Source organism: Chenopodium quinoa, unplaced genomic scaffold, assembly GCF_001683475.1.
Source record: "Chenopodium quinoa cultivar QQ74 unplaced genomic scaffold, ASM168347v1, whole genome shotgun sequence".
Taxonomy (NCBI): domain Eukaryota; kingdom Viridiplantae; phylum Streptophyta; class Magnoliopsida; order Caryophyllales; family Amaranthaceae; genus Chenopodium; species Chenopodium quinoa.
In genome coordinates, this window is record NW_018742345.1 from 2,219,042 (window position 1) to 2,246,076 (window position 27,035).

Below are 27,035 nucleotides of genomic sequence, written 5' to 3' on the forward strand. Positions count from 1 at the left end.
GTGGAGGGTTGTCACAAACAAATGGAGGTGATTTCAAGCAAAGTTATCTTCGATTATGTTCCTTGGCTTGCGGAAGATGGTCACAAGGCGGTAGAAGATCGTTTCAAGCAAAGCAATCTTTGATAGGATTATCTAGCTTGACGAAGATCGTCAAAGCAATGGGATGGCATTCCCTAGCTTGTGAAAAGTTGTCACAAAAGAAAATACAACAAGTCGGTTACCAACAAAAACGTGTGCTCGACGGTGCAAGATACGCGTTTCTTAACTTTTTTATCTATTGAACTAAAACTAGTTTGCAGCTATCGGCGTTATAAGAACGATTTAGGATTGCAGATTGTTCTGAATCATTCTCCGTCCCTATGAATACTTTGACTATTGTTTTCAAAACTTGCGTTTCTCAAAACTCAGTCAAAGTGGGGGCTTCTGTAGACACCTATTTGTGTCTCCCCAAAACTAAACTCGGTGATGAATACCGTTGGCGTCAAATCATAATCGAATTAAGTAAAAGTGTGGAAAGTCTAATGTTGCGGTTAGTTTTTTTTTAAAAAATCTCTCTTTTTGTTTTCGAAAACCAACTCTATTTTATGAAAATAGCCAATTTAGTTTAGTTTGTTTCATAACAAGGGTCTAATAATGGTGTAGTTGGATTGGGCTCGAAAAGAGCTTTCTAGCAATATATTATAAGCCCAATTTCGATGAATATTGAGGAAGTTATGGTCAAAATACTAAACTGGGCCCAGTTTAATTTTTAAATGCAGACGAATGATCTAGAGGAGGGCCTATTATGAATTATCATTCCTAATGCAATTAGAATTGATTATAATCTTCTAGAAACTTATAGAAGGTTCTTTTGAATCCAAATGGGATTCGGATTGATAATTATGTTTTATGAGTTTTATTTGGAATAAAAGAAGTGTTTAAATTGAAATTACGATTTTTCCCTTTGTACGGAATTTTACGACTTGATTTTATCAAAAAGTAAATCCTGCGTGGAAAACTCTTCTCCATTGCCAAACGACAGGCTGTCGCCACGCGACAGGCCCTATTGTTGGCGATAGAGGCGTGTTTTATTCCTTTTCGAACTCTGATTCCTATTATCAATTCCAGACTATTTTATTATAAATAATGTCCTTAGACCTCTGTTTTCAAACATAAAAAATAACTACAAATTCTCTAATTCTCTTCTCTCTAAGCTAAAGCTTATTCTCTTTCTCTCTCTTTTCTAGCCTAGCCTTTTACAAACAAAATTCCTCATACATTAGCACTAGACACACCTAGCCAAGTTCGAAGTTACCTTCGCCCTAGACGTGAAAGGTTTGACATTTCTGAGGGTTTGGTCCGTAATCTCTATTTAATTATTTAATTTAATTTTTTATTTATATTTTTCTTGAAGTTACTAACGCATGTATTTTGTAATTAGAAAGAGGTAAGAGACATTCAAGTAAGTGCTTTAATTGTTTTAATTGATATTATGATACAGAAATCATGTTTAGGTTATTATTTTGATTCCTAGTATCATGTTAGGATGCTTTGCTTAGTATGATGTTTATGTTAAGAATAAGTTTCTTTTTCATATCAATTATGATTTCTATGACACTTCCTACTTTCTTTCTTAATATCATGTTAGTATCATGCTAGGTCTAAAGCTTTAATCTTTATTATTTAGTGACATGCTAGAATTTGTTATTAATCTTGTTAGTATCATGTCTAGGATCTTGGTATTATTATGCTTTAACATGATTATTTTTCTTGTTATTATTATTATTATTATTATTATTATTATTATTATCATTATTATTATTATTATTATTATTATTATTATTATAATTATTATTATTATATTATTATTATTATTACTATTCTTCTTCTTCTTCTTCTTCTTATTATTATTATTATTATTATTATTATTATTATAATTATAATTATAATTATAATAATAATTATTATTATTATGTTGCTTCATATATATTTACTGTTATTGCTAGATCACACCTTTTTTGCATGTTTAAAGGGAATTGGTACTTGTAATCACGCTTAATAAGATAATTAATAATCTTTTTAAGGGTTAATTTGATTATTATTCAAGTGATCGCCAATAATAGTTTTATTTGTGCATTAATATTCAACCAACATAGATTAAACAGGTTTAGAGTTAACCTATTGATTGCATGTTAGTCAGAAAGCGCACATGAATACGAGTAGAATAAAGTAGAGGCCTATTATTAGGGCGAGTTCTTTCTCTTTTAGATTGGATTTGGACCATCATCCCCAAACTTCCAGTCTTTGTTCCATACCTATTGGAGTTGACGATCTCCTGGATCATTAAGGGGTGTAACCTTCACCCTGTGAACGGTTTACAAGTTCCTAAAACTTGTTGGAGACTCTTTTGCTCTAGTTTCCTTCCCTTTGGACGCCACCGTACTTAAGTGTATGATCATAGTGTGCTTCAAGTTTGGGGTAATGCTTGAAATATTCCCTACAACATTACATTATGATTGTAATTGTGAAAGTTTTGAGTCAAGACATTTACTTGGCAACATATATTCAATATTTTGCGATATGATCGTGATAATGAGAATTTAAGCCATAACCTTAATAGACATCCAAGAGTTATGAAATTGTTTTACAAACAAACTCCAATAGAAAACCTTATGAAGTGTTTATAAAAGGAGCTATCAACCTATATAAGATATATTTTGATAATGGATGAAAATACCCAATCGTCTAACCATTTTTCAAGGGATATACTTTTAAGATGAGCTACAAAACTAAACAGAAGTACATATGTCAAATAAAAGTGTATCACAAGCTTCATATGTGATATGGATAAGAAAAGTTCTTATAAAGTCCTTATACAAAGTAAGGAATAATATGTATTTAATTGTTTAATACACGTTCAAGTTCTACACAGAGTACGGGGTACTACTACACAACTCATGCTTAGCATAAATTGTTTGTTGCTCAAGTAGCTGCCCTTATGGAAAACATGTCATTTCCAAAAGGTCAAGTGGGAGTAGTGTAAATCTTAAAAGAGTTCAAGAAAAGCAACAAACAAACATGGTTCAAGCCGTGGTTGGTTTACCCTATGCTAAATATGCCTTTTCAAAAGGTAAGTGGGAGTATAAGAATCTTGAAAAGTTTGAAAGCCTTGAAAGAGTTCAAGAAAAGTAAGTTTGAAAATCTTGAAGAAATTCGAGAAATAATCAAATAAAAGCAGCAATATGAGCATGATTCACCTCATGTTACAAATGACAACGCGTGGTCTCATTAAGTGTAATGAGTTTAATAACCACGTGTCGAAGGTATTTCATTCCAAGTGCACAACCTCTATCGTTGTTTCTCATTGATAACTAAACAAAGTTGTTGTCAAGATTAAGTTGTTGCATAAAAACCCACAATGATGACCAACATACGTAACACTTAGCCAAAGAATGATTTCATATTGACTAAGAGTTCTAAAATATTTATTTTGGAACATAATAATTATGCAAGTAATAAAGATGATTTGACAAGATATAACTCCAAGTGGTTTAAAAACCATGGAAATCTTATATAGATTCTATGTTTATAACTAAGTGTATGACACTTGATTAATTTTCCTAATAGGGTGAGACCCATTATAAGAAAAACTGACAAGAAAGAAAAATGTTTTCTAACCAAAACATATGAGACTTGTTAAAGGATTCAATAGATTCATGGTATGACTATGATTGTGATGAAACCTTTACATTAGTCATGCTGTAAAGATCTATTAAAGATATTTTAGTGATTTCTACTTTATGAGATTTGGTAGACGGACTTCAAAAACACTTTCTTTATATGGTTTATAAAAGAAGATTTGTATACAATACAATCAGAATAATTTTGAAAATCCAATAATCCTAACGATGTATAAGAGGTTCATTTATGGATCAAAGAAAACATAATGGAGTTAGCATTCTTAATTTTGTGAGTTAATCAAAATTGTTTGATGTTCTCATAAAATGAAGATTTTATGTATACAAGATGTTTAGTGGGAGCTATGAAGTCTTTTTGGTCTAGTAGAAAGAGAAATTATTAATTTCTTGAAGGGTTAAGTAATGGCAAATGCAATTTGTATGAAAAACCTTGAAGAGGAAGATGAGTGCAGTTAGGAGTCAAGATCTATTGAGATAGGTCTCTAAGGATGTTTGAGTTTGGTAAAGAAACTTAAATTGATAAAACTCTTATAAGATTCAACATTATATATTGAAAAGAGTTTCATTCTCATATAACATGGCACATTGCTTGAAAATTCATTGCTTTGAGAAAGGTTGATGAAATTAAGGTTTTAAATGATGATTTTTATGCATGCATTTTGCAAAGGATGCATCATGCATGCCATGGCCTATACTCATCTATTTGGTTCACATATTTTAAGAACAAGTGATGATAGATTTCAATCGAAATCCAACGTAACATTGGAATACAATTAGAAATTTCTAATTCGTAGTAAAAAGATGAAGGAAAGTTCCCAGTGGATGGAGATGAATATTTATTATTAAAATTTAGAATTTGCAAAATTCATATTTATGAGAATGTCTCATGAATCATTGATGAGTGTCATTTATGGCACTCATAGGGTAGTCTTTTAGGATGATTTCATCTCATTTTCATGCTTTCTTATCTTATTTTTGGTCCTTTTTCCTTTAGTTCCTTTCTTTCTTTGTGTTTTTCTTTCCTTTTATTTGGTCCTTTTTCCCTTTTATTCCTTTCCTTTGTTTGTTCTTGTAGGTACCTAGGAGTTGTCTTTGCAAGGGGATCAAGATGAAGTATATTGACTAAGCAAGGAGGAAGCAATCTCCTCGGAGAAGGCTTGGAGAGGCCTCAGCGAGGGCTTGGAGAGGCCTTGGAGAGGGCATCAAGTCCTGCCAGGTTACTGCGGGCGCGGGTCTTGAAGGCCGCGGGCGCGGGCTCGTTTGCACCAAATTAGCCAATTTTGACCAGGAACTCTCCGCGGTCTGGCCAAGGGCTCCCCGCGGGCGCGGGTAGATGGGAGAGACCGCTCCAGATTAGAGAGACTACGGCCCTCTCATCACCCTTTGGGGACAAGGGATTAGCCGCGCCCTTACCGCGGGCGCGGGCTAGAAGACCCGCGGGCGCGGGTATTGCCAAGATAGCCCGCGGAGTTTGTTATGGGTACTGTATCTATTCCCCGAGGGCGCAAGGTTTCTTAGAGAGGGCGCGGGGATTCCGTTTTCCTTCTTTACCTATAAATACACTTGTAATTCGTTTTTGAAAGCCAACTTTTAGATAATTTTCATTAGCTTAGTTTTAGAGAGAGAAGTTCTTGGTTTTGGATTTGTATTTCAACTTTGGATCAATTGTGCTTGGATTTGTTCATCTTCAATCATTAATATTAGTGAGAATCTCTTCTTTTAGTTCATCTCTTTACTTGTTTGTTTTAGTTTCATGTTTGATTGTTTGATTTACTTGGATTTGAATTTGATATTGTAGTTAATATTGTTTTTTCATGATTTTGAATTAGAATGATGATCAATGCTATTTCTAGTGATTTGTTCTTCAGTAACACCATGATTAGTGAGTGGATTAGTTGCTAGGGAGAAGGGGAAACATGCTTGATTGATAATTTTTGCTAGTTGATGATCATTGATTGATTGAATTTTTGCAATTAAATTGGTTAACATAGTTTTGCATGTGATTAATTAGATTAAGAGTGATCAACCTATAAGATTAATCTAGATTGCATTGCAAATCTTAATGAAATGAACCATCAATTTGAGAATTTCTTTTAACGATTGAGTTTGATTGTGAATTTTCTTGATTAGCCATTCATAGTGACCCCTAGATTGGCCTCTAAGAGATAGCTCTTGAATTCTATTTATTGCTACTATTGTTTGTCCTTTGCAACGATTGAATCAAGTGAATGAACTATCAATTAGCATGTTTATTGAACTTTCATGTGGAACTTATATCCCTAGTGTTTAGTTTCCTGAATTACTTGATTAGTCTAGCTTTGTTACCATAGTACCAACCATTTTCTAATTACAATCTTCAAAGTAGCTTGACTTAGGCTATAGTTAATACCGACTCACTCCTTTGGGTTCTACCCTGTACTTTTCTTATACTTGGATTAGGTTTGTTTAGGATTTTATAAATTTTGTTTGATTTTGGGATAGACAATTGATGACTCGTTTATTCCTCTATCAAAATGGCGCCGTTGCCGGGGAGTGATATTGGTGCTTAGCTTTAGTTGTTGAGTCTATTTCACTTTAATTGAAAAATACAAAATGATTTTGTTTAATTTCTTAAGGCTACATTTGTAGCCGTGCTACTAATATTTTCATTGATTTTTCCATGCATAGAGCTCGTGATCGATCCGTTGTGCCTTTTGACCCGGAAATTAAAAGGACTCTCTCAAAGAGAAGAATTGCTAGTCCGTCCTTGGAGTTTAGTTCCTCAAGCGAAGAAGAATTTGAAGAAGAACTAAGCATGGGAGAACAACCAAGAGTTGCTTGGAAAGAATTGGGAATTCCCGGTGCGTACAAGTTTGAGAGTGGAATTGCTCCACCTACAACACCGGCGAATGATTTTGAAATTAGGCCGGCTATGGTCGCTTTGATCGAGAGGAGACAATATAGCGGAGCTAAGAATGAGAGTTCGTTGAACCATCTCAAGGAGTTTGAAAAATATTGCAACACTATCAAAGTGAACTGAGATTCTCAAGAGTTCATCCGGCTAAAGTTATTTCCCTTTTCTCTCATAGGGCGGGCCTTGGAGTGGTTGGATAAGGAGGTAAAGCCAAACTCCCTAAGAACATGGGATGAAGTCACCAAGGAATTCTTGTCTCGATTCTACCCACAAAAGAAAACGGCGGAGGCTAGCGCTTTGATTCAAGGGTTCAAGCAAAGACCTAATGAAAGCCTTTACGAAGCATGGGAGAGGTATAAAGAGTACCAAAGGGAGTGTCCCCACCATGGAATTCAAACCTATCAAGTCATTAAAATTTTCTATGGTGGCCTAACTCTTCAAGGAAAATCATGCCTTGATAGGGGAGCCAGAGGTCCCATAATGAATAGGAAGGAAGAAGAAATGGTGGACATTATTGAGGATGTGGTGAAGTATTATAGAGATTGGCAAGATGGTGAGAGGGATTCAACTAGCAAGAGTGGCTCTTCGGTGTACTATATAGACCATCTAAATGCGATCAACAACTTATCCTCACAAATGACAAACTTGGGGAAAGAAATGACCGCAATCAAGGCCAAGTTGGAAAGCTCCTCTTCTTGTCAAGCTTCGAATCTTCCCTCCCAATTTAAGGGGAGAGGTACTCTCTCTAACTGTCAACCCCCTCCCTCCTAAAATAATATGCCTAGTGGTTTCTTGTTTTGTGATGCATGTGGATCTTATGATCATGACTCTTATAATTTCCCTCATGCTTCTCCAGAATGTGGTGATAATTTTGATAATAATGAGAGTGAGCATGTGAATTATGTGTCAAACAATAATGTGCAAAGGTTTGATAATCAAAGAGGTCAATGGAATAGGAATTACCAAAACCAAGTTAATTTTGACAATTATAATCAAGATGGTGGTTATAGGAATCAAGGGAACCACGGTTCTCGTGGTAACTATAACAATCAAGGTTATAGTAGTCAAAATCAAAACAAAAATTATGGTAATCAAAACCAAAGTTATGGAAATCATAACCAAGGTAGTGGAAACCATAATCAAGGTTATGCTCAAAATCAAAATAGGGGGTAATTGGAACAATCAAGGTAGGGACAATTTTCAAAATAATACTCAAAGTGGTCCCCACCCAGATTTGTTCCAAAGACTCAAGGTGAAAATTCCTATTCACAACCTTCTTCTTCTAGGACTAATTTAGAGGAAATAATTGAAAATCAAACCAAGTTGTTGAACACATACATGGCCGTTAGTGACAAGAAATTAAATGACATGATGGCCTATAACAAAATGCTCGAAAACCTAATTTCTCAACTTTCTAATGCTTTAAAAGACCAAGCAAGCCCTTCGTCTTTACCTTCCCAAGGCCTAAATCCCAAGAAACCCGTGAATGTTATTGTTACAAGGAGTGGTAAGGTTCTTGAGGAGAGATTACCTAGGAGGAGTGAAGACAAGGAGGTCCCCAAAGAAGCTTTGGTTGGGAATGAGGGAGATAGAGCATCTTTAGATGAGGTTGTGTTTTAGACACCAAGAGAGGTGAGAGTAGAGAAATAGATTGTGATACCCAAACTCCCTTATCCCCAAAAATTCATGAGACACAAATTGGATGAGCAATTTGGGAGATTTATTGATATGCTCAAAAAACTTCACCTTTCTCTACCTTTCACCGATGTGATTAACCAAATGCCTATCTATGCCAAATTCCTCAAAGACATTTTGAGTGGGAAAAGGACTTGTGATGTTGTGGAGACTATCAACTTGACTGAAAATTGTAGTGCGATCAACATGAACAAATTTCCACCCAAGTTGAAAGACCCCGGAAACTTCTCCATCCCTTGTGCTATTAACAAGATGCAAATTGATAATGCCCTATGTGACTTAGGATCTAGTGTAAGCCTAATTCCATATTCGGTTTATCAAAGACTTGATCTAGGGGAACTCTTACCTTCTAACATTACCTTGCAACTACTCGATAGGCCAATCAAGTTTCCAAAGGTAAAGTGGAATATGTTCCATTGAGGGTTGGGAAGTTTGTGTTTTCGGTGGATTTTGTTGTTCTAGAAATGGATGAAGATGCTACCATTCCTATCATTTTAGGTAGACCCTTTCTTGCTACCTCGGGTGCTATGATAGATGTCAAGTGTGCAAAGATTTCCCTCAAGGTAGGAGATGAGGTCATAGAATTCAATTTGAATGAAAGCATGAAATATCCAAGTTCTTCTCTTAAAAATTTCATGATGATTGACTCTCTTGCTCACCACTAACGATGCTCTTGAGAATGTTTTGTTAAACAAAGATAAGCTAGGTGCACCATGCAAGGAGATGGCATTGTGTGAGGAATTGCTTAATGGAAGCATGGAGGAAGTGGATGAACAATTGTTCTTGAAGATCTCAAGCCATGAAGCTTTGCAAGCGGCCGCAACAAAAGAAGGTAAAGGTGTGCGTATGGTAGAGCTCAAACCTCTACCATCACACCTTAGGTATGAATTCTTAGGCCCAAATTCCACTTACCCTGTAATTGTTAGTGCATCCTTGAGTGAAAGCCAAGCTCAAGTGTTATGTTTTGTCTTGAGAAAGTACCAAGGTGCTTTGGGCTATACTATTGATGATTAAGGGTATAAGCCCCGCTTTGTGTACAAACCACATAATGCTTGAGGAAGGAACTCTTCCTTCCATTGAACAACATAGAAAGCTACACCCTCAAATGGGAGAGGTGGTGAAAAAAGAGATCACCAAGCTCTTGGATGCGGGAATCATATTCCCCATCTCAAGCTCTAAGTGGGTCTCTCCCGTTCATGTCGTTCCTAAGAAGGGGTTTATGACCGTAGTCAAGAATGAGAGAGGTGAGCTCATTCCAACTAGGATGGTCACCAGTTAGAGGATGTGTATAGACTATAGACGTTTAAATACATCTACCAAAAAGGATCACTTTCCCGTTCCATTCATTGATTAAATGTTAGAGAGACTAACAAGGCACAAGTTCTATTGCTTCCTTGATGGCTATTCAAGATTTTTCCAAATCCCAATCCACCCTAAAGATCAAGAGAAGACAACATTTACATGCCCCTATGGAACCTTTTCTTATAGGAGAATGCCCTTTGGCCTTTGTAATGCCCCCGCAACTTTCCAAAGGTGCATGATGAGCATTTTTGGAGACATGTTGGAGGAAGAAATTGAGGTATTTATGGATGACTTCTCCGTAGGTGGGGTTTCATTTGAAGAATGCCTTGTGAATCTTGAGAAATGTTTGGCACGGTGTGTGAAGGTTAATCTTGTCTTGAATTTGGAGAAGTGCCACTTCATGATGGAGGAAGGAATAATGCTTGGACATAAGATCTCTCATAAAGGAATAGAGGTGGATAAGGCCAAGATCGAGGTTATTTAGAAGCTTCCACCTTAGCTGAATGTCAAGGGAGTGAGATCATTTTTGGGACATGAGGGCTTCTATAGAAGATTCATCAAGGATTTTTAAATCATTGCCAAGCCCCTTAATGATCTTCTTCAAAAATATGTTGAGTTTGTGTTTGATGGTAAATTCTTGGAGGCAATTAATAGATTGAAGAAGGCCCTAATCTCTACCCCCATTGTTCAAGCCCCAGATGGGGATTTACCCTTTGAATTGATGTGTGATGCTAGTGATTGGGTAATTGGAGGTGTTTTGGGACAACGTGTGGACAAGAAGCTTTATGTGATTTACTATATGTCCAAGACTCTAAATGGGGCCCAAAAGAATTACACAACAACAGAAAAAGAATTCTTGGCCATTGTTCACTCTTTTGAGAAATTCCGGTGTTATTTGTTGGGTTCCAAGACCATTGTCTTCACTGATCATGTGACTCTTAAGTATCTCTTTGCCAAGAAAGAGTCCAAGCCAAGGTTGATTCGTTGGGTGCTTGAATTACAAACTTTTGAAATAGAGATTAGGGATAAGAAGGGTGCAGAAAATGTTGTGGAGGACCAACTTTCTCGCCTTGAGGGTGATCAAATTCATGATGATGGTTTACCAATTGAAGATAGAATTCTTAATGATGTCTTGTATGCCATTAAGGTAAAGGAGCTCCCATGGTATGCCGACTTGGTGAATTTTCTATCATGTGGGGAGTTTCCACCTTCTTTCTCCAAGAACCTACGGAAGAAACTCAAGAGGGAGGCAAGACATTACTTGCGGGATGATCCCATCTTGTATAAACGAGGGGTTGATGGCTTGCTTAGGTGTTGTGTTCCGAATGAATAGGTGCCTTGTGTTCTAAAGATGTGCCATTCGGATCCTAGTGGTGGCCATATGGGTGTTTCCAAAACCGCCACTAAGGTTCTTCAATGTTGTTTGTGGTGGCCACATCTCTTCAAGGATTCATGGGGCTTTGTAAAGTAATGCGACAAATGTCAAAGAGTTGGGAATATCTCCAAGATGAATGAGATGCCTCAACAACCTATTCTTGAGTTGGAGGTGTTCGATGTATGGGGGATTGACTTCATGGGACCATTCCCATCTTCATATGGAAATCAATTCATACTTGTGGCTGTGGACTATGTTTCTAAGTGGGTTGAGGCCTTTGCTTCCCCAACAAATGACCACAAAGTTGTGTTAAAGTTGTTCAAAAAAATCATCTTCCCAAGGTTTGGTGTGCCTAAGGCTGTGATAAGCGATAACGGTTCTCATTTTGTTCACAATGGTTCCAAAAGATGTTGAGGAAACATAGAGTTCATCAACGGTTTGTCCTTCCATATCATCCTCAAACGAGTGGCCAAGTCAAGGTCTCTAATCGCCAAACAAAGCTTATTCTTGAGAAGACAGTTGCAAGGAATAGAAAGGATTGTTGGGACAAGTTAAATGATGCTCTTTGGGCCTATAAAATGGCTTTCAAGACACCTATTGGCATCACTCCATATCGCCTTGTCTATGGAAAATCATGCCATCTCCCGGTGGAGCTTGAACACCGTGCTTTGTGGGCAATCAAGAAGATAAACTTTGATTTAGAAAGTGCGGGGGAGAAAAGGTGGTTGGATCTTCATGAGCTAGAGGAGCTTAGACTTGATGCTTATGATTGTGCTAGTACCTACAAAGCTCGTTCCAAGGAAGCTCATGATAAGCTTATTGAGAAAAAAGAGTTTTGTGTTGGTGATAAAGTCCTCCTCTACAATTCAAGAATGAAGTTATTTTCCGGAAAGCTCATGTCAAGATGGAGTGGCCCTTTCTTGGTGAAAGATGTTTTTGCTAATGGTGGCGTGGAGATTTCTTCTTTGGACTCCTCATCTTCTTTCAAGATTAATGGTCATCGGCTCAAGAGATATTTTGATGGAGTGTTTGTTGGTCTTATTCATAAAATGATTCTTTTCAAGCTACCTTGAGTGGGGTGGTAAACGTCGAGTTAACGATGTTAAACAAAAGCGCTTACGGGAGGCAACCTGGATTCTCACCTCTACTCTCTTTTCTTTTCTTTCTTTTATTTTTCTTTGTTGATTTTTGCTCTTACCTTTCCTTTTGTTTTTGGTTTGTTTTTTAGGTTGCCTTCATTCATCATCTATGGACTTAATGTGTTTGATGAGTATGGCAAAAGGAGAATTTGGAGTGCAGGGGAGAGGGCACCTCGCAAGCTTGGAGAGGCCTCGGGTGCCCTTGCTTTAAAAAGAGGGTAATTGGATCAGGAACTCTCCGCGGACACGGGTGCCTTAGAGAGGGTGCGGGGAGAATCGGAGAGGGCGCGGCCTATTTTCACAAAAATGGATGAGCAACTCTCTGCGGTTGCCCCGCAGGCGGGGCAGTCCTAGAGAGGGCGCGGCCCCATTAAAGGTAAAAAAATCAAAATTTTCCAGAATAGACCCTCGGTTTCCCCGCGGTTGCCCCGCGGTCTCTCCGCGGGCACGGCAATGTCGAGAGAGGGCGCGGGCACCTAGGTTGTATAGTAACCCGACTTCACCCCTCTCTCTCTCTCTCTCTTCTCTCTTATTTTCCAATTCACCCTTATTTTTCCCCTTTCTCTCTCTTCCTCCTTTAAAACACTAACCCCCAATTCATCTTTCTCACACAAATTTACTCAAACTCACCCTAGTTTTCACTCAATTTTCCATCTCAATTTCCTTCATACTCCATTTTCATCAAGCATAATCTCATTTCTCGTGGTTTTTTCGGGAAACTCGAGTCCTAGACGGTTCTTGAGCTTACTTTGAGTCTTCAATCTTGGTATACTTCTAACCTTTTTTTTATTTTTGTCAATTTCAATTGATTATTACACATTGGTTTTGGTTTTCCATGATTAAGCATGACTATGATGTTTTTGGTAGTTTGTATAGTGATTTTGGAATTATTTTGAGTGGTTTGTGCCTATTTTTGTGTTGGATTGTTAATGTTGTTGGTTGTTGTTGGATTTTTGGTTGGTTTATTGCTTGTAACAGGTACTTTGTAGTTTGTAGTGGTTTTGGGTGGTATTGTTAAGGTGGTTTGATAAAATTGGTGGTAGTGTTGATTTTAGGTGATTGTGTGATTTCTTGTGTTGGGATTGAGACTATGGATTTGTTAAGGAAAGTTAAGAGTAGCAAGAAAAGTTCAAACCAATACCCCGGCCAATCCTCCCAAGGCCAATCTTCTCGTTGCCAACCTTCAAACACCGAACCTCCTCAAAACCAAACTACTCAAGATGATACCCCACCTACTCTCAAATTTCACAACCGGCCTAAAAATGTCCCTATCTATAACCAAATGAATTTTTGGAAATTTTGACCTACCCGCAACTATCTTCCCGATGATATGGTCAAATTAGGAGTCGATGCCAATCTTGACGTTTTACTCCGGAACCTCGGTTTGGATGAGTTTGTAAAGTCATCTCCGCGAACCTATTTGGAACCATGCATTGAGTTTTTCTGCATCTTTGAGTATAATAGGACGGGGGATACCAACTATATCATCTCTTTCCAATTATTCAATTCCAAGAATACCATGAACCTTGCCGAATTCAACAAAGCCCTTGGCTTCAACCCCAATACCGACATCTATGAGCCCTTGGTCTCCCTACTCAAGTCCGATTACAATGAGGTAGCATGGTGGAGAGCCATAGCTAAGAAGAAGGTGTTTAAATCTAAGGATTTACTTGCTAGTGAGATCATTCACCTAGCTCTTAGAATTCTTCATCGGGTTCTTGGCTATGCCGTGTTTAATAAGCAAGATCTTGGGAAGCTTTTGAGGGAGGAGATCTTAGTTCTCTTGATGGCTACAAGGCCGGATTTGGAGCCAAGGTTGAATTTTGGGTATATTTTCATGAATTGTTGTCAAGTAATCATAAATGGGAAGAAGACGTGTAAGATTCATTGTGGTGGTATGATTACTAGATTGGTGCATTATTTCAAGCAAGAACGTTTCTTTAGGTCTTGTACCCCGATTGGTTGGAGTGAAGACATGTATTTAGATTTGAAGCAACTTAACACTTTGCGCTTCATTACTAAAACTAAGAGAGACGGAGTTTATTCTTGGCTAGTGCGTAATGTGCACTGTTGTTTGCTTCTAAACCCGGCTGCCATCTCAATTACTCAAGAGGATAGGATTGTTTGGAGCATTCATATGGATAATGGGAGAGTTGAGGATGATATGGAGGAGGATGATGATGATAAAGACGATGATGATGTTGATGGAGACGATGGAGAAGGTGGAGATGATGATGATGAAGAAGAAGAAGAAGAAGAAGAAGAAGAAGAAGAAGAAGAAGAAGAACAACAACAACAACAACAACAATTTCAGCATGAACAACAACAACAACCGCAACAAAAGAAGACGAAGATGACAACAACATCTCCGTGAGATGGAGGCTATGCGTGAGCATATGGAGCGCATGCAATTGAGCATGCAAGGTATGTTTTCCAACCATCAAACTTTATCTTTTCAAACTAGCGCCCTATATGACGCTACTGTGCGTAGGGGGGGTCACTCCTCCGGTGAACTACCCATATGTGCCGCCCCAACAAGGGTCGGTGCCATCTTGGGGTGGTGACAACCTCCCCACGTACCCCTATTGCCCCAGGGTTACACGCCCCGATGAGCCAAGGCGTGACTTTCCACATGAGTCCGGTCATTATGACAACCGGGTTTCAGGGGTGAGTGATTATCGGGGTGACCCCGACTACTACTATGTTCACTCCACTCACCCCGAGCTCTATATGTAGCCCGAGCCATTTGACCAATTGTCCACATCCCAACTCCAATAGGTCTGGAACCATGACTGGTAGTTCGGGGATGAAGATACAAACCCAACCAAAAAGAGATTGAACCTGCCCTAATAATAAGCCTCTACTTTATTATGATCGTATTCATGTGCGCTTTCTAACTTACATGCAATCAATAGGATTAATCCTAAACCTGTTTATCTATGTTGGTTGAATATTAATGCACAAATAAATCTATAATTTGCGATCACTCGAATTATAATCAAATTAACCCTAAACAAGATTATTAAAAATCTTATTAAGCGTGATTACAAGTACCAATTCCCTTTAAACATGCATAAAAGGTGTGATCAAGCAATAACAATAAAATATCAAGCAACATAATAATAATCAAAATAATTATAATAATCATAATAATAATTATAAACATAATCATGTTAAAGCATAATAATAATAGCAAGATCCTAGGCATGATACTAACAAGATTAATAACAAACCCTAGCATGTCGCAAAACATTAAAAATCAAAGCTTTAACCCTAACATGATACTAACAATCATAAATATTAGGAAGAACATAAAAGGCATCATACTTTTTATCATTCTAGGCATTATATTCTTTACCCTAAACATGATACTAATAGTTTATTGTTGTCACCCTAAACATCAAATTAAGAAAAAAATCCTAACATGATACTAGGAATCATAATAACAATCTAAACATGATTTCTACATCATAACATCAATTAAACAATTAAAGCACTTAGTTGGATGCCTAGTACCTCTCTCTAATAACTAAATACACACGTTAGTAACTTTAAGGAAAATAATAATAAAACAATTAAATTAAATAAATGAAATAAAGAATTGGGACCAACCCTCAAAAATCAAAACCTTTCACTTCTAGGGCGAAGGCAACTTCGAATTTGGCTAGGTGTGTCTAGTGCTAATGTATGTGGAATTTTGTTTGTAAAAGGCTAGGCTAGAAAGAGAGAGAGAATCAAGAAATTCTTGATGAGAGTTGATGATATTGGATGAGAGTTGATAAAAAGAGAGAATTAGTAAATGAAAATGGAGTTTTGATAAGGCTATTTATAGAGAAAATCAGCCAAAAAGATAGAAAATCGAAACAGAGTTCAGACGTGCAAAAACGAGGTTGGCACCAAACACTGACATTAGAGCCAGGCGCTAATGCTGGCGTTTGGCGCTGACTAAATTATTGACGCATTTTATAAAATCTGATAGAAATTGACCTTTATAGACACCCATTTGTGTCTCCCCAAAACCAAACCCAGTGATGAGTGCCTTTCACGTCGAATCATAATCGAATGAAGTGAAAGTGTGGAAATTTTAGTGCTGCGGATAGTTTTAATTTTTTTCTCTTCTCTCTGTTTTTGAAAACCTATTTTGAGAAAGCAGCCAATTTAGTTTGGTTAGTCCATGATATGGCTCCAATAATAGTGTAGTTGGATGAGGCTTGAAAAGAGCTTTCCAACGATATATTATAAGCCCAATTCCGATGACTATTGAGGATGTTATGGCCAAATTATTGAACTGGGCCTGGTTTGAGCCTTTTATGCGGCCCAATGATCTAGGGGAGGGCCTAATATAGATTAATCATTCCTAATGCAATTAGAAATGGTTTTAGTCTTCGAGATTCTTCTAGAAGGTTCTTTCATTCCTAATTCAATTAGCATTGATAAATTGACTTTTTGTTAACTTTTTAGAGTTTTATTTAGAATCAAAGAACATTTTTGAGGAAAATACGATTTTATCCTCCCGTACGACAATTTTTATCTGATTTTAAGAAAACGCGTGAATTTCTGAGTCAGCGCCAAATGCCAGCTGTAGCGCCTGACACTACGCTTGGCGCTAGCCTTAGCGTCTGGCGCTAAGGTCAGCGTTTGGCGCTAACTTGGTTTTTTGCGTCAGGACTCTGTTTTTGATATTTTATCTTTTTGGCTGATTTTCTCTATAAATAAAGTGCTAATAACTCCGTTTTCATTAACCAATTCTCTCTATTAACCAACTCTCATCAAGATTTTCTTGATTACTCTCTTTCTCTCTCTTTTCTAAACTAGCCTTCTCTCAAATATAAAAATTCCGCATTCATTAGATCTAGACACACCTAGCCAAATTCGAAGTTGTCTTCGCCTTAGACGTGAAAGGTTTTAATTTCTGAGGGTTTGGTCCCAAATCTCTCTTTCAATTATTTAATTTAATTGTTTATTATTTTCCTTGAAGTTACTAACGCGTGTATTTTGTTATTAGAAAGAGATACGAAGCATTTAAGTACGTGCTTTAATTGATTTATTGATATTATGATATAAAAATCATGTTTAGATTGTTATTTTGATTCCTAGTATCATGTTAGGATGTTTTATGATTCCAAGTATCATGTTTAGGGTAAAGAATATAATATCAATTATGATTTCCGTGATGCTTCCTATTTTCTTTCCTAATATTCATGTTAGTATCATGTTAGGGCTAAAGCTTTGATCTTTAATGTTTAGTGACATGGTAAGGTTTGTTATTAATCTTGTTAGTATCATGCCTAGGATCTTGCTATTATTATGCTTTAACATGATTATTATGATTATTTTCAATTATAATTGTTGTTATTATGATTATGTTGCTTGATGCTTATTTATTTTTATTGCTTGATCACACCTTTTATGCATGTTTAAAGGGAATTTGGTACATGTAATCACGCTTAATAAGATAATTAATAATCTTGTTTAGGGTTAATTTGATTGTAATTCAAGTGATCGCCAATAATAGTTTTATTTGTGGATTAATATTCAACCAACATAGATAACTTAGGGTTAAACCTATTGATTGCATGTTAGTTAGAAAGTGGACATGAATACGATCTGAATAAAGTAGAGGCCTATTATTAGGGCAAGTTCAATCTCTTTTAGGTTGGATTTGTACTTTCATCCCCGAACCCTATTTAGTTTCAAGACCTTATGGAGTTGAAGATCTCTTGGATCGTTAAGGGGTGTAACCTTTACCCTATGAACGGTTTACAAGTTCCTAAAACTTGTTGGCGACTCTTTTGCTCTATCTTCTTTTCCTTTGGACGCCACCATACTTTAGTGTATGATCACAGTGGGGTCCAAGCTAGGGGTTAACTTTTGAAATATTTCCTACAACCGTACAGGGGGATAAAATTGTATTTTCCTCAAAAACATTCTTTTATTCTGATTAAAACTCTAAAAAGTCAACAAAAGTCAATTTATCAATGCTAATTGAATAAGGAATGAAAAGAATCTTTTAGTAGACTAAAACCATTTCTAATTGCATTAGGAATGATAAATCCATATTAGGCCCTCCTCTAGATCATTGGGCCGCATATAAGGCTCACACCAGGCCTAGTTTGGTAATTTGGCCATAACTTCCTCAATATTCATCGGAATTGGGCTTATAATATATCGTTGGAAAGCTCTTTTTAAGCCCTATCCAACTACACTACTATTGGACCCATATAATGGACCAAAAAAAATGTATTGTCTATTTTATTTAAATAGGTTTTCAAAAATAGAGAGAAGAGAAAAGAAATTAAAACTATCCGCAACACTAAACTTTCCACACTTTCACTTCATTCGATTATGATTCGACGTGAAAGGTACTCGTCACTGGGTTTGGTTTTAGTGAGACACAAATGGGTGTCTAGAGAAGCCCACTTTGACTGAGTTTGGAGAAACGCAAGTTTCGAAAACAAAAGTCAAAGTATCGATAGGGACGGAGAATGACTCAGAACGTTCTGCGATCCTAAATCATTCTTGTAACGCTGATACATGCAAACTACCATTTTTTAAACAGAAAAGAGAGTTAAGAAACGCGTATCTTGCACCGTCGAGCACACGTTTCTAAAGTTAACTGATTTGTTGTTGTATTGATGTTGTGACAACTTTCCACAATCTAGGGAACGGCATCTTGCGGTTTTGATGTTCACTCGTCACTGAACATTGGAGATTTTTTGATATGTCCACGCGTCTCTAAACAAAGAGCTTCTTTTTAATATGAACTTTTGAAGATGTGTCCACGCGTCTCTGAACAAAGAGCTTGATAATAGGATGCCCACGCGTCACTGAGCAAAAGAGCTTGAAAGAAATGTCCACACGTCTCTGAATAAAAGAGCTTTGAAAGAAATGTCCACACGTCTCTGAATAAAAGAGCTTTGAAAGAAATGTCCACGCGTCTCTAAACAAAAGAGATTCTTTTTTAGGATTGTTCATGTGTCTCTGAATAATAGAGCTTTGAAAGGATATGTCCACACGTCTCTGAACAAAAGAGCTTTGATGATATGTTCACGCATCTCTGAAAAAAGAGCTTGAATGCTTGAATATTTGTTGCGATCATATTCCAAAGAAAAATTTCCGAAGACCGACGCTTGTCAACCTTTAAATCTCGCTTGAACTTTGCTTCCGCTATGCCAGTACGTCGGCGCTGTTGATGCTTGTGAACCATTATGTCGGTGTCTCTGCTGTTTATGAACCAGTATGTCGGTGTCTCTGCGATGAGCCAATGCTTAGGCGCCTTAAGCTAAGTGAGACAATCTTTCGTCAGGTCCATCACTCATTATGATTGTAATTAAGCCGACTACATAATCATGTAAAATTTCTTATAGGGGCTAGCTGGTGTACCAAGAACCCAAAATTGTTGAAAGAGGTTGAAATAGCCGTCTTAAGTGGTTGAGCGTTCTGTCGCCGCTGAAAAGTTGCTGGCGCCACGATTTGGCTCTGTCGCCAGACGCTGAGATTTAGCGCCAGGCGCTAAAATATGTTGCCATATGCTAGATGTTTTCGTCTGGGCGCTGAAGTAGGGTCTTCCCTATTCTGTTACACCTGTATTTATCTTTGACTATAGTACTTTTCCTATCTCTTTAATTATTTTAGGGTTGACCTAAGGTTTAAACTCGACTTGCTATGATTGACTCAAGGTTGACTCGAATCGAAGTGAAGTGACACGTGTGACTTATGACCCGTGTGTGCTTTGTAATGTGATCGTGCGACTTAAAAATTTAAAAAAGCAAAAATTTTCCGTCATTTTTGTGGAGGGTACCGACTTTCTCCCAAAAAGGAAAGACGCGAAAAAAGAAAGAAGCGAAGTTTTTTAAGGTGCATGTTGAATGAGATTAGTCAAATGTTGTTTGATACTATCTCTCAAGGTGCAAGGATTAATCCATCCTAGGCTATCTCAATGATTGACTCAATGATGAAAGTATTTGGGTAACATAGGCATGGAGGCTAAGCACTTCATACTCCGTGATGCAATGATGATTGATGTTGATATGACAAGGCATGCTTCAGCGTTGTAATAAGATTTCATGACAAAGGGTTCCCTACGGGAAGTATATTTGGTCATGTATCTGTCCAGTGTGTGAAAGTGACACTAAGTTTAGGCCGCAAAGGCTAAGTGTGTGGAGAAAATATTATTTTTAGAAGATTCAAATAATGGTGACTCTCAGGCTAGGTATGCTACTGATGTAAGGATCAAGCTCCCAAGTCTAGCTCTAAATGAATAGGGATGAGCACAGGGGATCCCTTGATATGATCATGGTGTGAGTGTGTGAATGTGAATATGAATGCATTTTTATTACGGTCGCACCTCGATGTGAGGTTGCCTACGTATCCGTTAGGAATCAGGCCGAACGTAGTTCTATCCGAACCTCGCACAAGTGTGTGTACATCAAAAAAGGTCTTTTTAAGGGTTGTAACGTGGATAGGCTAAAGGTTAAAGAGGAAGGGGATAAAAGGCTCAAGACCCTAGATAAGCCTCCAAGGTGTGCAACTTTGCCTTTGGAATATTTGTATATTTATTCTTGAGGTTTCTCACTTTTTTTGCTTTATTTATTTTTTCTCTCTTCTTTTTTTTGCTTTAATAAGAGTGGGCAATCCTAATCATGCGGTCTATCGCTCACTTGGAATTCATGTTCCTCAAGCACGGTACCAAGCACTCGATAAGAGACGCAATCTGAGACGTATTCATATCAAAGACATGTTCATGTCAAAGACATTGGAACACTTTCCCTTTTGTACACTTTTATTTATTTATTTTATTTATTTTGATCTTTTGAAGTCGCTCAAGCTTTTTAAATTGCATAAGTTGCTCACCATCTCATCCCAAGGTTAGGTAGATATGGGTTGAAAAATGAAAGGTCTATCGTTAGACGAGGCTCAAAGTGGTTTATCAAGAAAGGATTGTATATTTGAAGGGTGAAAGGCAATATGATGTGGCTACAAGGAGTGCCTCAAATCATTGGTATACCTTGTGCTTAGTTCGACAATGATTTAATTATTTTTATTATTTTTTTAATAATGCAATACAATGCAATGATCATATGCAATAAAATAAATACTCATTTTATTAGAAGGAAAAAGAAATAATCTACAAAATTAATCTAAGGGAAAATAAAGGTACCTATTCTAGACTTATTGGGGAGAGGAAAAAATGAAAAAGGAATAGAAAAAAGAGGTCATGAAACCTTGTCGTTGCAGCTCGCCTCTTGCCTTGTGTTTGTCATCACTTGGTATTTTTGCCGACTTGAGGTATTGGAAGCCCGTTATTGTCGATCAAATATTGGATTTCTTCCTTTATCTTCCAACAGCTCTCAGTAGTATGACCCCTACCTTGATGGTACTTGCAGCGTGCATTTGGGTTCCAACTAGGCAATCTCTTCTCAAGCGGGGGATCTTGAATAGGTCCAATAGGAGTAATGAGTCCCTTTGCATGGAGTCGATCGAAAGCATCATCATAGCTAATTCCAATAGGGGTGAAATCCTTTCTTAGTTTCTTTCTAAATCCTCAATTATCCATGGCTAAGATTACATTAAGGTCGAAAGTACCAACACTGTTACTAGAGTAGGTGTTTTTGGAAGAAGAAGGATAGTAGTTCTTCTTTCCTTTACAACCACTGTTACTATCGTTACTAATCTTGGCCTTCTTGTCGCGCAGAGGAACATGAAGGAGATTTGAATCAATGAGGTCTTGAACACCATCCTTAAGGGCGAGACACATTTCGGTAGTATGGCCACGGCCATTATGGTATCGGCAATAAGATTTTGGATCCTTATTGGGATACCGTATTTAGGAGGAGGGTCTTGTCTGGGACCAATGGGGTGAATGAGACCTTGATTGTGAAGACAATCAAAAGCTTCATTGTAAGTCATTCCTATTGGTGTGTATTCTTCAATGGTCCGTTTTTCTCGTGGCTTAGGAGCATTGAGTTCTTCATTAAATCCTTGGCGAAAATTTTGTTCGATAACCATCACCCGATTTTCTAGTCCTTCTACCACATTCAAGAGAATGGAAACGACATCTTGCAGTTTCCGAACGTCCTCTTTTAGACTTGACGAGTCTTCCCTGGTATTATCTAAGACAAGACTTTCATCCTCCTCGATCATGGCCACTTCATCAAGAGAGGTTATATAAGATGTCTCGATTATGGGCTCACCTACAAGTGTGATAAGAAGTGATGGATTGAAGGATGTTTGATCTTCTTCGATGGCTAGAATCTCGGAAGTTTCATTATTGTTGATCAGATCTTGAATAGCTTCTTTGAGTTTCCAACATTCCTTAGTATCGTGACCCTTTCCTTAGTGATATTTGCAGTGCTTATTAGGATCCCATATGGGTGGCCTAGCTTCAGAAACTGGATCTTTGATAGGCCCTATGGGCATGTGTGGGGAATAAATTCAAGCGATAATCCCTAGCTTGAACCCCACTGTGATCATACACTAAAGTACGGTGGCGTCCAAAGGGAAAAAGATAGAGCAAAAGAGTCGCCAACAAGTTTTAGGAACTTGTAAACCGTTCACAGGGTGAAGGTTACACCCCTTAACGATCCAAGAGATCGTCAACTCCATAAGGTCTAGAACCAAATAAGGGTTCTGGGATGAAGGTACAAATTCAACCTAAAAGAGATTGAACCTGCCCTAATAATAGGCCTCTACTTTATTCTGGTCGTATTCATGTGCGCTTTCTGACTAACATACAATCAATAGGATTAAACCTAAACCTGTTTAATCTATGTTGGTTGAATATAATGCACAAATAAACCTATTATTGGCGATCACTTGAATTATAATCACAATTAACCCTAAAAAAGATTATTAATTATATTATTAAGCGTGATTACAAGTACCAATTCCCTTCAAACATGCAATAAAAGGTGTGATCAAGCAATAACAATAAATATCAAGCAACATAATAAATAATCAATAATCATGAATAATATTTATAATAATATAATAATCATCATCAAGATAATAATAATAATATTCAAAATCATCATAACAATCATAATCATGATCATGTTCATGTTAATATTAAAGCAGAATAATAATAATATTAATAATAATAATAATAATATAATAATAATAATAATAATAATAATAATAATAATAATAATAATAATAATAATAATAATAATAATAATAATAATAATAATAATAATAATAATAATAATAATAATAATAAAAATAATAATAATAATAATAATAATAATAATAATAATAATAATAATAATAATAATAATAATAATAATAGCAAGGTCCTAGGCATGATACTAACAAGATTAATAACAAACCCTAGCATGTCACTAAGCAATAAAAAAAAAAATCTTTAACCCTAACATGATACTAACAATCATAAATATTAGGAAGAACATAGGAAGCATCGTAAAAATTATACTTAATATTAAAATTACCCTAGACATGATACTAGGAATTCATAACAATAATACAAACTTGATTTCTACATCATAATATCAATCAAAACCATTAAAGCATTTACTTTGATGCATCGTACCTCTTTCTAATAACAAAATACACACGTTAGTAACTTCAAGGAAAATAATAATCAAATAATTAAATTAAATAATTGAAAGAGAGATTTGGGACAAAACCCTCAGAAATTAAACCTTTCACGTCTAGGGCGAAGGCAACTTCGAATATGGCTAGGTGTATCTAAGTCTTGCGAATGCGGAATTTTGTATTTGAGAAAAGGCTAGTTTAGAAAAAGAGAGAGAGAGTGAGAGAATAATCAAGAAAATCTTGATGAGAGTTGGTGAATAATTAAGAGAGAATGAGAGAATTAATGATTGCGAATGAAAACTGATTGTAGGTGAATCAAAACGGAATTTTTAATATGTTATTTATAGAGAAAATCAGCCAAAAAGATAAAATATCAAAACAGAGCATGCCAAAACAGAGTTGGCGCACGCAAAACAGAGCTGGCGCCAACACCAGCTTATTGACGCCAGGCGCCAATGGCTAGCACCAGTCGGCAATGGGTGGCGCCAGGCCTGGTTCCAAAAATTCACACGTTTTTGTTTTTATCATATCTTTTGATCCAGAAGTCCAAATAAGGAATATAATATGTCGTTGTAAAGCTCTTAAAGTCTACTTTCTAAACCAATAAAAATCAGATTAAAATATTTTGTAGATAAAAAGATATGGCTAAAATATTGGAAGGGTGTCAGTTTTGGATAAAGTTTCATGTCTCATTCATATCTTTTTCGTTAATACTCGGATTTAATATTATAATATATCATTGGAAATATAATTTCAAGATCTATCCAACCAAATAAAATTTGGATAAATATTATGAGTCACGAAAATAAAATCTGAATATATTCCACTTCGTACAAAACAAGGATTCTTAAAAGGAGTATATTCAATTTCAAACTCTTTAAAACATAATTATCAATCCTAACTCCATTAGGATTTAAAAGAACCTTCTAGAGTATTCTAAAAGACTATAATCAATCCTAATATCTTTAAGAATGATAATAAATAATAGGCCCTCCTCTAGATCATTGGGCCGCATATAAAAACCAAATCGGGCCCAGTTTAATATTTTGGCCATAACTTCCTCGATATTCATCGAAATTGGGCTTATAATATATCGTTGAAAAGGTCTTTTCAAACCCCATCCAACTACACATTATTGGATCCTTATCATGGACCAACCAAACTGGATTGACTATTTTCCTAAAATAAGTTTTCAAAAACAGAGAGAAGAGAAAAGAATTAAAACTATCCGCAATACTAGACTTTCCACACTTTCGCTTCATTCGATTATGATTCGACGCGAAAGGTACTCATCACTGGATTTGGTTTTGGGGAAACACAAATGGGTGTCTACAACATGACTATTCTTTTGTAGTGTAGCTTCTCGAAAGCTTTTTCATAACTCATACCAAGTGGATTGAACACTCTTTTTGACCTTTTGGGATTCATGATTTAGAGGCGTTCGTAGCATGAAATTCATTAATGGGAGAGGAAGAAGAAGGATGGTCGTTCTTCTTTCCTCTTGCACTATTATCTTTCAGAAGGTCATCTTCAATGTTAATGCCTATATTATACACAGCCTTGAAAGTATTCAAGTTGTGTTGGTATTTTAAGTGCTTTGAATAATTCCCTTGGAGATTTTTGATAAACATCCTCACGGATTCTTTTTCAGTAGGAACCTTGACCATATTAGCAGAAGTTTCCCTCCATTTGTTGAAGAAAGAAGTGAACCCTTCGTTTTCTTTTTGTTTTAACATCTCAAGTTGTTTGTGGTCTGTTTCGTCTTGAATGTTGCACTTATATCTATCTATGAAAGCGTTTGTTATCGACTCCAAGAAGAGGTTTTCTCTTTGTCAAGGGAAAAGAACAATTGTTGACAAACGGTCTCAAGAGATAAAGAAAATAAAGAATAAAAGACTTTCTTATCAATCCCCTTAATGTTCATTATAGTTTCAAAAGCTCTTAAATGAAAGTAAGGGTTATCTGTTGCCTTGAATTTCGGGATGTCGTTGGCATTAAACTTATGCCGAAGAAGTTGTTTGTCCAGAGAGACCCTTTGTGAACTAATGCCCTGAAATTTATTGTCACCAGATAGCTTGCTCAAGCTTTCTTGCATAAGATTCATTTGTTTTTGCTTCACACGGTCATTAATTTTGAGGGTTAAAGCCTTTAACGCCTCGGTCATGTCAGTGAATTCACTCCTAAGTTCATTAACTTCCTCTTGAGTTGCCATTATCTTTTTAGATTTCCTCTTTTGACGAATCGGTTTATCGAAAAGTAAGACTTGAATAAAGAGGTTGTCCTTGATTAATCGCCTTTCTCTCCTCGACCAAGTACTGTGGAAAAGGAATTTGGGGTTATTCATTGTTAATTACTTGACTCAAACACTATTCAACATGCAATGGATGGAGGAAGTGAAGAAAGATGATGTAGATGGAGGGATATGAAGAAATTAGGAATAGAATGTACCCCTAACTCAAATGACGGAAAACCGACTCATGCATGAACCTAAGACATGGTCATGGTGTGAAAGAGTATGTACAAAGTGTGTGCTAAGACTAGTGAGTGTAGGCGACATGTTAAGACTCGTGTCATAATCATGTGGCTATAATATGTGACTAGACTCAATCAATAACTTAACAAGGTATAATTAACAGTAAAAATTAACCGAATTAATTAGAATACTGTTTAATTAGACACAAGGTGATGACTCGAGCAGTAAACCGAACACTCGCCAAAACGACACGACTGGCGCCGCACTGTATAGTTTAGCGCCAGACGACAGAGCTGTCGCCAGGCGCTATACTCCACATAGTGGCGCTGCAGTCCAAACCTCGACGCCAGTGCTAGAACGTTGATCTGGAACTGCTTTCGGTATTATTACTCTACAGGGTATGCCTAAAGTCGTACTAAGTCAACTCTAATTAGATTATTAGACTCTAATTACCAAAATTAATTAATTAATTAATTAAGAAAAGTATTTTTAGCCATTAAGCAGTTTATTTTGTCTTAACACAAGTCCAACAAACGGTTAGGAAAAAAAACACATAGAGAATGCACAACCAAAAATGCATAATTAGTCAAGTAGGCACAACATGATGCAATGCGTTTGCAACCTAACCATGGCACTAGTTCTCTAAAGTTCGGGATATGGGTTAGTCAAAGAGGGTCCATGGTTAATTTTCCGGATGCACTGCGCGGAATCCTAACCGTGAAGGGTTGGCGCGAGTGGATGGGACACCGCAAGTTTTGAAAAACTTGCTTCCATGGTTTGGTGAATTCAACATTCTCGGATGTACCCTTTGTTGCTCATAACGTTCAATTAGTAGATGGAGCATGAATTCCCATGGAGTTATGTCCATATGTAGAACACATATGGGTTTTAGAAAAATGAGAAAAACTCAATCAGGAAGTAGGATCGA

The 27,035-nt window shown here is 36.7% G+C and overlaps 2 protein-coding genes across 2 annotated transcripts; both read left to right on the plus strand.

Moving 5' to 3' along the window:
- Positions 1 to 6,336: 6,336 nt before the first annotated feature.
- LOC110693713 lies at positions 6,337 to 8,190 on the plus strand. Its single transcript, XM_021870889.1, has 4 exons — positions 6,337 to 6,637; positions 6,746 to 7,306; positions 7,427 to 7,496; positions 7,857 to 8,190. Exons 1-4 carry the CDS (start codon positions 6,337 to 6,339, stop codon positions 8,188 to 8,190), a joined length of 1,266 nt encoding a protein of 421 aa, XP_021726581.1.
- A 66-nt stretch (positions 8,191 to 8,256) lies between these two features.
- Positions 8,257 to 8,685, plus strand: LOC110693723. Its single transcript, XM_021870899.1, has one exon. The coding sequence runs from the start codon at positions 8,257 to 8,259 to the stop codon at positions 8,683 to 8,685; it is 429 nt and encodes a 142-aa protein (XP_021726591.1).
- The last annotated feature ends 18,350 nt before the right edge of the window (positions 8,686 to 27,035 follow it).

What these genes read in the sequence shown, in the direction of transcription:
- LOC110693713 (XM_021870889.1), top strand. Translation starts at nt 6,337, where the DNA reads ATGCATAGAGCTCGTGATCGATCCGTTGTGCCTTTTGACCCGGAAATT. An exon ending in TAGCGGAGCTAAGAATGAGA is followed by an intron (nt 6,638 to 6,745) that starts GTTCGTTGAACC and finishes TTTCTCTCATAG; the next exon opens with GGCGGGCCTTGGAGTGGTTG. An exon ending in CTCCCAATTTAAGGGGAGAG is followed by an intron (nt 7,307 to 7,426) that starts GTACTCTCTCTA and finishes ATGCTTCTCCAG; the next exon opens with AATGTGGTGATAATTTTGAT.
- LOC110693723 (XM_021870899.1), top strand. Translation starts at nt 8,257, where the DNA reads ATGAGACACAAATTGGATGAGCAATTTGGGAGATTTATTGATATGCTC.